The sequence below is a fragment of the Spermophilus citellus genome (assembly GCF_964194105.1).
Source record: "Spermophilus citellus genome assembly, chromosome: 1".
NCBI classification, from domain to species: domain Eukaryota; kingdom Metazoa; phylum Chordata; class Mammalia; order Rodentia; family Sciuridae; genus Spermophilus; species Spermophilus citellus.
Genome location: NC_138182.1, coordinates 107,231,968 through 107,244,471, shown reverse-complemented (window position 1 = coordinate 107,244,471; position 12,504 = coordinate 107,231,968). Strand labels below are relative to the sequence as shown.

The 12,504-nt window shown below is 60.0% G+C and overlaps 1 protein-coding gene across 1 annotated transcript in view; it reads right to left on the bottom strand.

Moving 5' to 3' along the window:
- The window catches only part of LOC308645326 (obscurin-like), a gene marked incomplete at its 5' end in the record, with an annotated part of 148,115 nt that overhangs the window by 56,617 nt on the left and 78,994 nt on the right, over positions 1–12,504 (bottom strand). The window contains 17 exon segments of the mRNA XM_081287369.1: positions 39–504; positions 801–960; positions 964–1,064; positions 2,906–3,169; positions 3,266–3,532; positions 4,078–4,344; positions 4,789–5,061; positions 6,833–7,099; positions 7,270–7,536; positions 8,146–8,418; positions 9,394–9,492; positions 9,495–9,659; positions 9,745–10,011; positions 10,098–10,364; positions 10,901–11,170; positions 11,451–11,717; positions 12,352–12,456. Coding sequence (XP_081143495.1) covers positions 39–504; positions 801–960; positions 964–1,064; positions 2,906–3,169; positions 3,266–3,532; positions 4,078–4,344; positions 4,789–5,061; positions 6,833–7,099; positions 7,270–7,536; positions 8,146–8,418; positions 9,394–9,492; positions 9,495–9,659; positions 9,745–10,011; positions 10,098–10,364; positions 10,901–11,170; positions 11,451–11,717; positions 12,352–12,456 — 4,045 coding nt within the window.

Below are 12,504 nucleotides of genomic sequence, written 5' to 3'. Positions count from 1 at the left end.
TAGAGCAGCCTGAGTGGACCAAGGCAGCAGCCCTTCACTATTGCTCCACAGGTCTCTGCCCTGCACCCCTGGAGTCTACTCTGACTCTGGCCCAGGACATCCCTGGAGCACACCTGGGAGGGACCACCCAGAAGGATGGCAGGGAATCAGAGGACATCATCAAGAGACACAGGGAAGCCATAGACCACCTGATAAGGGGACAGGAGACAGGAGGCACGGGGAAGCCACAGTGGCCATTACCCTTCATGGTCAGCGTGGCCGAGGTCCTCTCCTGCCCACACATGCACGAGTAATCCCCAGCCTCTGCCACAGTCAGGCCCTGGATCTGCAGCTCACACGTGGCCCCCTCCTGCCTCAGCCTGTACAGGTCCCCATCCCTGAGGGTCTCAGACCCCTTCCTCCACTCCACAGGGGCCACCTTGCTCAGCTTACACCGCAGAGTGACCATGGACCTTTCTGTGGCCTCTTGGCTTCTCAGGTCTCCTATGAATCTGGCAGGCAAGGCTGAGGAGGGCCAAGTGATCACTGAGAACATGGGGCAGTCTGGAAGACTCCAAAGGCACATGTGATCCACAAAGAACCACACACATAGCCACACGGTGTGGATGGTGAACTAATGTACAAATGTGGAGGGAAGTGGCCAGTGGGGAGGACAACACAGCACATGAACAAGAGCAGGAGGACCCCAGGCAGAGGACAGGGCCACAGACCATGCAGGAGCAGTACTACAAATGGAGCAGAAAGTGGCAGTGGACGACACGAAAATGCCAAGCCACAACCCATGAGGACACATTCTTTACCCCTGATGGTCAGCGTGGCCGAGGTCCTCTCCTGCCCACACATGCAGGAGTACTCCCCAGCATCTTCCAGAGCCAGGCCCCGGATCTGCAGCTCACACATGGCTCCCTCCTGTCGCAGGCTGTGTCTGTGGCCTTCCCTGAGGGTCTCTGTTCCTTTCCTCTACACCACAGCTGTTTCTTTGCTCAGCTTACACCGCAGAGTGGCCGTGGCCCCTTCCACGGCCTCCTCATTCCTCAGACCCTCTGTGAACCTGGCAGGCAGGGCTGGGGGCCAGAAAGACATGGATGCAATTATGCTCTTTGAGTGCACAGAAGAGACAGGACACAGACAGTACAGAGAGGACGTGAGCCCAGCTGGACATGTCCGGTGCTGGGCTGCTCAGCACCAGCTGTGGGCTGAGGCTTCCCGTGGTCTTGCACGCATGCTTCCCAGCCAGGGTCTGTTCCAAGCATCCACAGACCTCATGCCTGGCATAAACGGGACTGGCCTGAGGAGGCCACAAAGAACACCAGGGTCTCTGCAGAACACATGGGGTAAGACACGGCACTCAGCAAGGGAGACAACCTGGAAACAGGAATGGAAGCACCAGACACAGGCGGCCCAGGGGGTTGGACAGCAGACTGGCTGTCCATTCATGTGGAGGCCAGTGAGACGTGGAAGAGGGCCTCAGCATGAGGACAGGCCCACAGAAGGACACAGGACCCAGACGGATGGGCAGGAACATGGGTTGGAAGGGCCGTGCCCCTCCACAGTGTCCTCTGTGGCCTGGCCCAGCTCAGATTCTGTACAGCACCAGACTGAAGGGCCTAGCCTGGCCACAACCTCTCTGAAGCTCTCTGTAACAGCTGTTCTCTGATCTTGATAGATGACTGGGGACATCGACAGCCTGTCTGAAACTCTCCCATAATCACACCCGACTCCATCTTCCAGAGCAAACCAAGAAAAGGAGCATCCTGGCCAGGGAGAGAAGCCCCCACTCTCCTCCTGGAACTGTCACCCTGGAGCATATAGCCACAGAGCCCATGCCCATTGTTCACAGTGCCAGCAAGCTCGCCTCCACAGCAGAGTTGATGAGATAACCCACAACTGAACAACAGCCCATCCACGGCAGCACATGGGTGGGTAGCCCCCACAGAGAAGGGAGGACAGCTTGGCTCCTGGGGCCCTCCAGCCACCAGCCCAGGTCCATCCACCCCAGGGGCTTCAGGGCAACAGTGCCTCGGAGCATCCTAGAAAGTGAAGCACTCTCTGGAAGGGCCCAGGAGGGCTGTGCACCTCTGGTCCTTCCTGGGCCATGCCCAGTTCTGGAAGCAGCTCTCAGGTGGTCAGCAGGGTCCCACTTCCCAGCCACAGGCAGCGCTCCCTGAGTTGAGGGAGGGAGCATCTTCCCGGTGGCCCCCCTCCAGCGTCCTGCAGCAACACGGTGGGCTTTGGTGTGCACATGCTTCTGTCACACCGGGGTCTACCTCTGTGCAGGAACACGTTCCGTCCATGCTCCAACATGTCATGGCACTGGGGCATCTCCACAGAGGTCACCAACATCCGTGCACATTGTGGGGCCTCCACTACAGGTGGAGGTGAACAGATGGCCATGCCCTGCCCCACAATACACTTTACTGCCCCAGGAGTCCCTCCCTGACTCTTGACATGGGAGCAGAGACAGCAGCATCCTGGGTGAGAGGCCCCTCACAGCTGGGGGAGATCCTTCCCACCACACTGAACAGACACTGGGGCCCTCACCTGCCCATCAGACGGCCCCAATGCAGGCAGCTGCCCTGGCTGCAGGGACGCCTGTCAGAGTACCCTCCACTTGCTCCTCCTCTGTCTCCCACCCACCCCTTCTCCAGCGTGCACTCCTTGAAGGCCTCCTGCACCATCTTAATGCTTTGGCCTCACCCACATTCTCCATCCCAGGCTGTGACCCACGGGGCCGGGAGAAGCTCACTCTCTGCTGCTCTGGGTCTGAGCAGGCCCCACAGTGCAAGTGTGAGAGAAGCCTGAGAGCACACAGCAGTGGAGGATACAGCAGACACGGCACACAGGGAACCTGAGACTGTCTTCAGACACACAGCAGCCAGTGTCTGAGGACACACATGGTCCTTACCCCTGACGGTCAGTGTGGCCGAGGTCCTCTCCTGCCCACATACACACGAGTACTCCCTGCCATCCTCCTCAACCAGGCCCTGGATCTGCAGCTCACACACAGCCCCCTCCTGCCTCAGGCTCAGTCTCTCCCCGTCTGTGAGGGCCTCTGTCCCCTTCCTCCACTCCACGGGGGCCGCCTTGCTCAGCTCGCAGCGCAGCGTGGCTGTGGCCCCTTCCGTGGCCTCCTTATTTCTCAGTTTTCCTATGAACTGGGCAGACAGGGCTGAGGGGACCAAAGACACAGAGAACATCATTTTGTTCTGCAGTGGCAAGCAGCCAGTCCAGCTATGTGGGCAGGCAGGCAGGCAGAGGTGCTCACCCTTCAGAGAGAGTGTTGCTGAGGTCGTCTGGTCCCCGAAGGAGCAGGAATACTTGCCCCCGTCCTGGGGCTGCAGGTCCCGGATGACCAGCTCCAGCACAGCACCCTCCTGGCGCAGGCTGTACTTGCTGCTGGACCTCAGGACATCTTCCCCGTGGCGCCACTCCACGGGCGCCGCCACTGAGGAGAGCACACAGCGCAGCGTGGCGGCACCACCCTCCGGCAGCTCCAAGTCCCTCAGCGCCTCCCGGAACCTAACTGGCCGAGCTACAGACAGACATGCTCTGCTCACCTCCCTGAGCAGGAACCCCCAGCCACGAGGTTCTCAGCCAGGGTGGGGGTGGTCCCAGCCCTGCTGCCGCACTCCTGAAGGGTCACAGGAGGCAGGCCAGCAGGGCAGGCACACGGCAGACCTGCGGCAGACCAGCATGCCCCAAGAATTGGGTGCCGGAGCCTGACCCAGGACCTCCAGACACAGTGTGGGAGGCAGATAATTAGAAGTGGACCCTAATTCCAGACACACATAGAACATGCAGGCGGGCGGCTTCAGAAGGCACCAGCCCTGCAACCTGCAGCCTCGAGACCCTAAGCCTCCAGGCTGGGAGGTGAGGTCCTGGTTCCCATCCGCCCAGGCTGGGGCAGCCCAAGCAATTTGAGGCCAGCCAAGGGGCCAGAAAGCCAGGGAGCCAGGAGCGAGGCAGGTCAGCAGCAGGAGGGCAGCCATGAAGTTCAGGCCACCCACCGACATGGACACCCATGCACCCCAGCCCTTGCCTGCCAGGTAGACTGGGAGCCACAGGCACTGAGCTCACCTTGGACCCTGACAATGGAGCTGCTCCAGGCCCTGCCAGCCTCACACTTATATCGCCCACCATCCTGCGGGGTGGCACCTGTGATGACCAGCTGGGCACAGCAGCCCTCGTAGCTCAGCTGGCACCGGGCAGATGGCCGCAGCATCTTCCCATCCTTGGTCCAGTGCACGGGGGTGTCAGGAGCAGTGGTCTCACACGTGAGGGTCAAGTCCTCACCTTCTGTGACTGTGGCATCTGTGAGCTCCCGGGAAAAGATGCTCGGCTTCTCTGGGGGAAGAGAAAGGAGCCAAGGGTCCCTGGGGCTGTGGTATTACTGCAAGAGGGGCCCCTGCTGCAGATGGTCATCATCTTGTCCATGTCTGCCACTGCCTTGGGCTGCAGCCACAGACGGGAACGCTGAGGGGACAGGGTGGGCTCTGTGTGGCTCTCGCCCTGGCAGGGAGCAGGCCACCTTGAGACATGCTGACCAGGATTCTGAGCATTACCGAGGGGCATTTATCCCAAATAGCACCAGTGCACACACCTGCCTTCCTAGGATCCCCATGCTGAGGACAGCTAGTCTCACGTCACCATGAGTCTGCACCCAAGCTCAGAAATGACTCAGCTGCCACTTGAGCTGTTGCCCACCCTCCTCAAAGCTGTACCCTGAGCAGCATGAACAGTATGACATCCCCACCCCAAATGGCCCTGGCCTTGAGGTACAAAACCTACCAGTGACCCGCAGGGTGGCCGAGGTCCTCTGGTCACCCGCCTCAAAGTAGATAGTACCCGAGTCCTTGAGCGCCAGCTGCCGCAGGGTGAGCACATGGTACCCCCCAGGCTGGATCACGATTTCATTGAGCTCATTGGCATGCAAGCGTGTCTCGTCCAGGAACCAGCGCACAGGCCCGTGGTCAGCAGGGGCAACACGGCAGCAAAATGTGGCTGAGGAGCCCTCGTGCACTTCCATGTCCTGCAGTTCCTCCGCGATGAGCACCCTCTGCCCTGCAGGGCACAGACAGCCATCAGGGCCTGCTACCCAGGGAAGTCTGCTCTCTCCAGACCCAAGGAGGGCTCCCAGCAGCAAGCAAGTGACTGGTTAGCCAGTCAGGATTGACAACAGGATGCACGTGGGAGCTGAACAGTGCAGAACAGTCTGACTCAGGGTGACTTCTGAGTCCCAGTCCCATCTCCCAGCTCAGGTCTGCAAGGCTCTCGACACCATTCTGCCATCCCCAGAAAACAGACCCAGAAAGAACTTCTAGCAAAATTGGCCCTGGATGCCAGCCCAGGATGCCAGAGCCAGGTGAAGGATGGTCAGGAGGGCTGGGACGCACTTGTCCTGATGCTGGTGGTACATCCTGCAACCCCAGGCCACCACAGACCCTTTTAGTTCCAACTTACCTGTCTGCAAAGCAAGAAAAATGGTGGCTCTCACCCAGTACATCAGATGCAAACAAGCCCTCACAACCATTGTGAAAGGCCATGATCCAGGAGGAACGCTCCTTGAGACACTGGCAAAACCAGAGCTGGAAGTTTCCCCAGGGAAGGCTCTGCCTGCCCATCTCAGATGGGCACATTCTCAACACCTCCCAGTCCTACACCTCACACCCAGCAGCTCAGTCCGTTCTTTCAGACCACTGCACTACAAACCAGACCTCTGACAGAACACCTGTAGAGCAGTGGCCTCCACCTACGCAGAAGCCAGCACCTGCGTGGGGTCTCCAAGGCCACCAACTCTGGACCTGGCTATCTCCCTGCTGTGCCCTAAAGCCTTCCCCTGGCCTTAGCTTCCCTGGCATACACTTAGTTTACCATGGCCCTGCAATGCTCCGCTCTTCTGAGTAACATTGTTATTCTTTGGAGAATCTCCCTCCACCTGTTTAGACATCTACTGTCACAGGCACACTAACAGCTCCACCCTGGGAACACCTGGGCTCCCTGCTGTCAGCATCTGGGTCAGGTTGCCCCTCTGGTGGGCAGGGAGAGGGAAAAAGGTGTGCAGGCCCAGAGCAGAGTGTGCCTGAGCCCTGGAGGAACATGCAGCAGGCAAGGACAGCTCCAGGGGAAGAAGCCATCGACTTACCCACAGAAAGGCACAGGGAGCACCCCAGAGGCCCCCAGCTCATCCCCTCTACCTCAGAGATGGAGAGGCTGGGCCGGCCAAGCAGAGCCTCTAGGGTCAGTTTCAATAAGGCCCATCTGAGCCCCCGAGGTGCTGAAAGCCAGTGCTGAGGGCCATTGCCAAGTAGGAATGACGCATCGAAATTTCCTTGCCAGCGTACCCCATGTTAAATGGACTTGCCTTGGAATTTCGCTGTTGACATTGCATGTAAGGTGACCTTGCTCAAGGACCAGGGCGGATCCGGGTTTAGAGCTGATCAGGTTTGAGGAAGTATCCTGGTCCTTGGGTTTAGGGCGTTCCCGGTTTAAGACAAGTTTAAGGCGTTCCCGGTTTAAGACAATATGGGTTTTAGGGAAGTTGGAGGTTGAAGATTATTGCTGCTGGAAATAGGGCGTTCCTGCTACCTGAGCTCCCGTTGAGTTCTCGTGAGATTCAGAAAGTATTTTGGGAAAAAAGCCTTGTGGACTAGGTGAATTGGGTGGCGGCAGAACTGGGATTGCCCCAGAACGTGTGTGGAGGCCGGTGTGAGTTTGGGAATAAAGAATTGCTGTTTGAATCTACAAGGTGTGTGGTGGCTTGTGATTCTGTGCCCAGCCAAGACTGCGGCAAGCCAGGGCACACATGAGCACTGTGGCTGCACCAGCCACTCACCTTGCACCAGGAGCTGGGCCTGGGACTGGGCCTGCCCAATGTCACAGGTGTAGGTGTCACTGTCCGTCTTCTCCAGGGTGCGGATGGTGAGCCGCAGGGCCAAGCCCTCCTGGCTCAACATGTGCTTCCCCGAGGCCCGCAGTTCCTTGAGGCCCTTGCGCCATGTCACAGTGGATGCCGGGAGCTCCGTCTTGCACTCGAACATAGCCGTGCCCTTCTCCTCCACCTGCAGGTCAACCAGCTCCTCTGTAAACCTGTTGGCCTTTTCTGGGAGAGAAGACAGAAGAGGTGAGTGTAAAGCTTGCATACATCCCAGGCCAGCCTTGTCCCTCCTGCCGGCCGTGGAAGCAGAGCCCTGAGAGAGACCTCCCCTGCTCTGAGGCAGGGGTCCTGGGCATGCCAAGGGAGAGCTGCTGTGGGGCCGTGTGGGCACTCACCGTCCACACGGAGTCTGGCTGTGCTCTTAGAAGCGTCCGTCTCACACGTGTATGTGCCAGAGTCCTTGAGAGAGGCTCCATGGACGACCAGCACAGCCCGTGTGCCTTCGCGGAGCAGCTTGTACTTCTGACTCTCGCGGATGGCCTTCCCATCCTTCAGCCAGTGCACAGGCGTGCCTGCCCTCGACAGTTCACAAGTGAGCACCACGTCCTCCCCCAACGTGGCCTGCTGGTCTTCTAGGGGCTTCATGATGTCCACTGGCCTCTCTGAAGGGAACAAAATGTCTACCCAGGAAGCACAGACATGCTCAGCCAGGGGCAGGGGCAGGGGTGGGCATTGGGAGCGTCCATTTCAAGACCAACACCACAGAGCCTGGACCCCAGGCCCCAGGAGCCTCCAACACTGACTTGCCAGGAGCCCTGGCCACCAGGGGAAAGCACCCAGCACAGCAGTGCTCAGGCCACTCCTGAGACCCAACACTGAGCCTGCAGTGTGCACCAGGCATGTACACCAAGAGCACAGGTCCAGACCGCTGGGAACCTCCCAGCCAAGCATAGACCCTGTGGCCCCGGCTCAAGAGTCGCGGGATGGTAGGGTAAGCCATGTGCATTAGGAACCCCAGCCAGGAGAGCAGTCAGATTAAGACCCAAACCCTGGGCCTGGCCCAGGGACACTAGCTCAGAGTGACCCCCTCAGAGGGCCAGAATCTCTTCCAGGTCCAGCAGGTGCCTCTATGCCCCCACATCCTTTAAAGGAAAGCTCACTGAGGGCTGGGGTCAGTCCCTCAACCACTCCTGACCACCTGGAGAGGGTCTCAGGCTCAGCAGCCTGGGGGCCTCTGGTGACAAGTCCCCAGCTGGGTTCATCACACTCACCTTTTACGACAAGTGAGGCCTTAGAGGTGAGACCCCGCACAGAGAAGACCACTTCCCCAGCATCGCTGAGCGCAGCTTCTTGGATGGTCAGGGTGTATTTGCGGCCGTGGCGTGCTGCCCGGAAGTGGCCAGAGCTGCCCACTGTCTTCCCACCAACAGTCCACATGGCCAGGTCGCCTGCACTCTCGTGGGACAGGACGCACTCGAAGCTGCAGCTGTCCCCCTCCAGCACCTCCACCGTCTTCAGCCTCTTGGTGATGCCCACGTGCAGGTCTGCAAGCCACAGAGACTCCTCAGGCCAGAGCCAGACACCGGCAGCATTGCCCATGCAAGACCCCAGGCAGGGCTGGCCCCAGCAGGTGGGCTGGCCCCCTGCCCCCAGGCCCAGGACCTATGCAGGGCACGATCACCAAATCATGATGCACCCTTGGCCTGGGGCTGGCCATGTCCTGGTGCCTGTGTAGCCAGTGGCTATGAGCTCCAAAGAAGGGGAAGCAAGGACCACCCACATTTCCCACCACTCACAAACCCCAAGGGAAAAAGGACAGGAGCCCCAGGAGAAAAGCCTTCAGACAGCATGAGCCCCACTCTGTGACAAACACTCCACCCCCCTCTCCTTTCCTGTCTCATCAGAAACCACCAAGGCCAACCTGGGCCAGCAGCCACAGGGTCAGTAAATTAGTGGGCCTGCCAACCACACACCCTGGAAACAGAATATGTTAGGGACTGAGCTCAGGATGACCAGACACTGAACCTGGATAGGGGGTGCTGGCCCTGCAGTTGGAACCCAACCCTAGATGAAAAGGATGCACTCAAAAGACCCAAGAGTTCAGGGTCCAGGGTTGGGTCTGGCTCCTTAAGAAGGGAAGTGCATGTCATCTGTGTGCAGCTGCCCTCACTGCATGACCAGGCTTTGCCCTTGGCCAGGGAGACCTTCCTAGGCACGCCCTGCCCGGACCCTGAATTCTTGGTTTCTGCTCAGAAACCTGCTCCTGCAGCACAAAGCAATGTCTCTGCCGACCTCAGCCCCCAGGCATATCCAGAGAGTCTCCCATCCCCCTGCCTGTCCACTCTGGGACCTCACAGGACCTCCGCAAGCACCAGCCACAGTGGGAGCTCCCAACTTCTCCCGGCTCTGCAAAGCAGCCCCGGGGTCTTGGAGAGCAGCATGGGCCTCTTGGGATGCAGGAAGACCACCATGTGCCAACCCTTCCCACACCCCACCTCGGCCAGCCCTTGGCCACGCACCATGCACGCTGACCCGGGCCCGGGTCTCCTCACTGCCCACATGGCAGGTGTACAGGCCAGCATCCTCGTGGCTCAGGTCATGCACCACGAGGCCCCTGTGCCCGCCATGTGCAGGAAGTCGTACTTGTTGCTGGGACCAAGTTCCACGCCATCTTTGCGCCAAACCACACGGGCCTCGGGGTCTGACACTTCGCATTGCAGGGCCAGCGTGCCACACTCCTCCATGGACACATCGTCCAGTGCTTTCAGGAACACCACTGGCTTGGCTGCAGGGAAGATGGGGCTGGTGAGGGAAGCCTGATACCTGTCCGTGAACAGAGGGGACCCATAGACCCCACAAGCACAGCTCACCTCGGACAACCAGGCAGGCAGTAGAGGACACCTTGGGGGAGCTGGCGCGCACGGTGCCTGCATCAGCCCGCCGGACGCTCTTCAGCACTAGTGTGTGGCGGTGGCCCTCATGGCTGATCTCGTGGAAGCTGTCGTTGTACAGGGGTGTGCCGTTGAGCGACCACTCCACCTCCTCATCCTCACGGGACAGCTCGCACGAGAAGCACACCCACCCCTCCTCGGTGGCCTCAGCATCCTGCAGCGGCTGCGTCACTGTCACGTCCCGAGCTAGAAGGCACACACCGGGCCTTAGTGCTGCCCACGGCCACAGCCCACCCCAGGCCCTCCCATGGCCTGCCCACCTCATGTCCTACCTTCCACAGTGACCTCAGCACTGCTCTGAGCATTGCCTGCCTGGCACCGGTAGGTGCCAGCATCAGCAGGGGTGAGCCGGAGAATGCGCAGCTCTACCATCTGGCCCTCCAGCGTCATCTTGTATTTGTCCGACAGGGCCAGCGGTGTGTCCTCCTTATACCACTGCACGGCCTTAGGGGCCGGCCTGAAGTCACAGGACAGGACCACCGACTGCAGCTCATGCCCGGCCTTGGGCTCCAGTGGCCGGGTCAGCACCACCGGGATGTCTATAGCGGGAATAAGGCAGGGCTGTGGGGCCACAGGACTGGGTGCCCTGGGTCTGAGCTATATTCTTCTGTAGTCTTCTACCCACACCACTGAGTCCACGTTCTGCCCTGCACATCATGACCTGCCCCTCCTCTCCTGCCCCACTCTGCTCCACATGCCCCTCCCTGTCCCCAAGATACCCCGCACCCCACACACCTACCCATGTATGCCCTGGCCCCACACATCCTGCCCTGCCCTGCCCCAGCGCTTGCACCCTGCTCTGCAGGCCTCTGACCACTGGTTCCCAACCCTGCACCAGCTCCAGCCAAAATCTCCCATGCCCTGATCCTTCCCCCAACAAACCACTGAGCTGTGTCCACCCACCACCCCGGGCCCAGGTACCACAAGCACCATGGTGTGCCCAGCCCTTACATACATCCTGCCCACCTTGTCCTGTGCATCCCCACACACCCCCACCTTGTGAGCCCAGGCCATAACTACCCACCATCTGAGCCACGCCCACTGGAGGCCCTGAGCCATGCCCACCTCAGCTTACCTGAGACAACCAGGCGGGCAGAGGAGCGGGACTTGCCAATGGTGAAGTGCACAGGCCCAGTCATAGTGGAGCAGGTCCTCCGCAGGGTCAGCCGGTGCACCGTTCCCTCCTGTTCCAGGCCCACATTCGCCCCTGCCTGCAGCACAGTCTTGCCCAGAAGCCACTTGGGTGGCCTCACGGAGGGAATGGAAGTCTCACACTCGAACCAGGCAGGAGCAGGCTCCATCACGGTCACATCCTGCAGGCCCCGTATGATGGTGATGGACTGCTCTGTGGGAGAGGAGGTAGTCACGGTGGACCTGGAGGCTGGACCTGTCCACCCCCGCAGGCTCTGAGGTCCTTGCTGAACACAAACCTTCCCCACAGTGCGCTGACACCCCGAGTCTTCACACCCCCCAGGTTGCTCCTCCCTCTGCACCCACATCTTCCTGTGTCCACATCCAGCTGCCTGGATGTCCCCAGTCGGGCCACCTCCAGGACTTCCAGCACAGATCTTGGGAACCACAGCCACCCCCAAGAACCTGAGAGCTGCCGCTGGCCTGGAACACACCTTCTACAAAGAACTGGGCACTGGTCTTGACATCGCCAGCATCGCATGTGTAAGAATCCTCATCCTCTGGCTGCACGTCGTTGATGACCAGCTTGCGGTAGAGGCCATCGCTGACCATCTCATACTTGGGTCCAGGCTGCAGCTCCTTGCCACCCTTAAACCACCGCACCTGTGCACTGGCCCTGGACACCTGGCACTCGAGCACTCTGCGGTGCTTCTTCATGGCAATCTTGTCCCTCAGCGGGCGGAGGAGGGTCACTGGCAACTCTGCAGTGTGTGGCCAGTGGGTTCAGGGCCCAACCATGAGCACTTTGGCAACAGGCTCCCCCAGCAGGGCTGCTGAAGGACTGGATGCTGCCCCCAACAGCCTGTGCACTTACACCTGAGGCAGCAGGGGCCAGACTGTCCCCATCCAGGCTGGTCTAGGACCAGCTGTGTGCCACAGACCACTGCACCATGGTCGTGCCCCCCACCACGCCTCACACATCACAGCTGATGTGTACCCTGAATGTGCATGTCCAGCTCCACACACCACAGTCCCAGTGCCCAAGCCCCATCCCACATGCCCCCATCCTGCACTCACCCCCACCCACAACCTCAGACCCTCCCACCTCTCCTGCCCTGGCAGGCCACATCGCCACCTGCTGGAGTGCACACCCTCCTCTCCAGTGATGGCTGCAACCCAAGGAGGGAGAGTTCACTGAGACCCTGAGTCCTCACACCCCCCAGGTTGCTCCTCCCTCTTCGACCACATCTTCCTGTGAAAGATGTGACACTCCCGTTCCTCCTCCTGACCACTGCTGTCCCAGTCCCAGCAAGCGGTCTGGTCTGGGATGGCGGGGCTATCACATACCCCGTACACCCCCACACCCCAGTCCCCCCCTCTCCACACTCCACTCACCTTTCACTCGGAGGTGGGCTCGCGATTCTGCGTTTTCTGCTACAAATTTGATCTCCCCTGCATCTTCTGCCAGGACCCTCCGGTAGATGAGAGTGTATGTCCTTCCTAGGGACAAAAGCCCCCAGCCCTGGAATGAAGGGAGCAGCCTGGGGG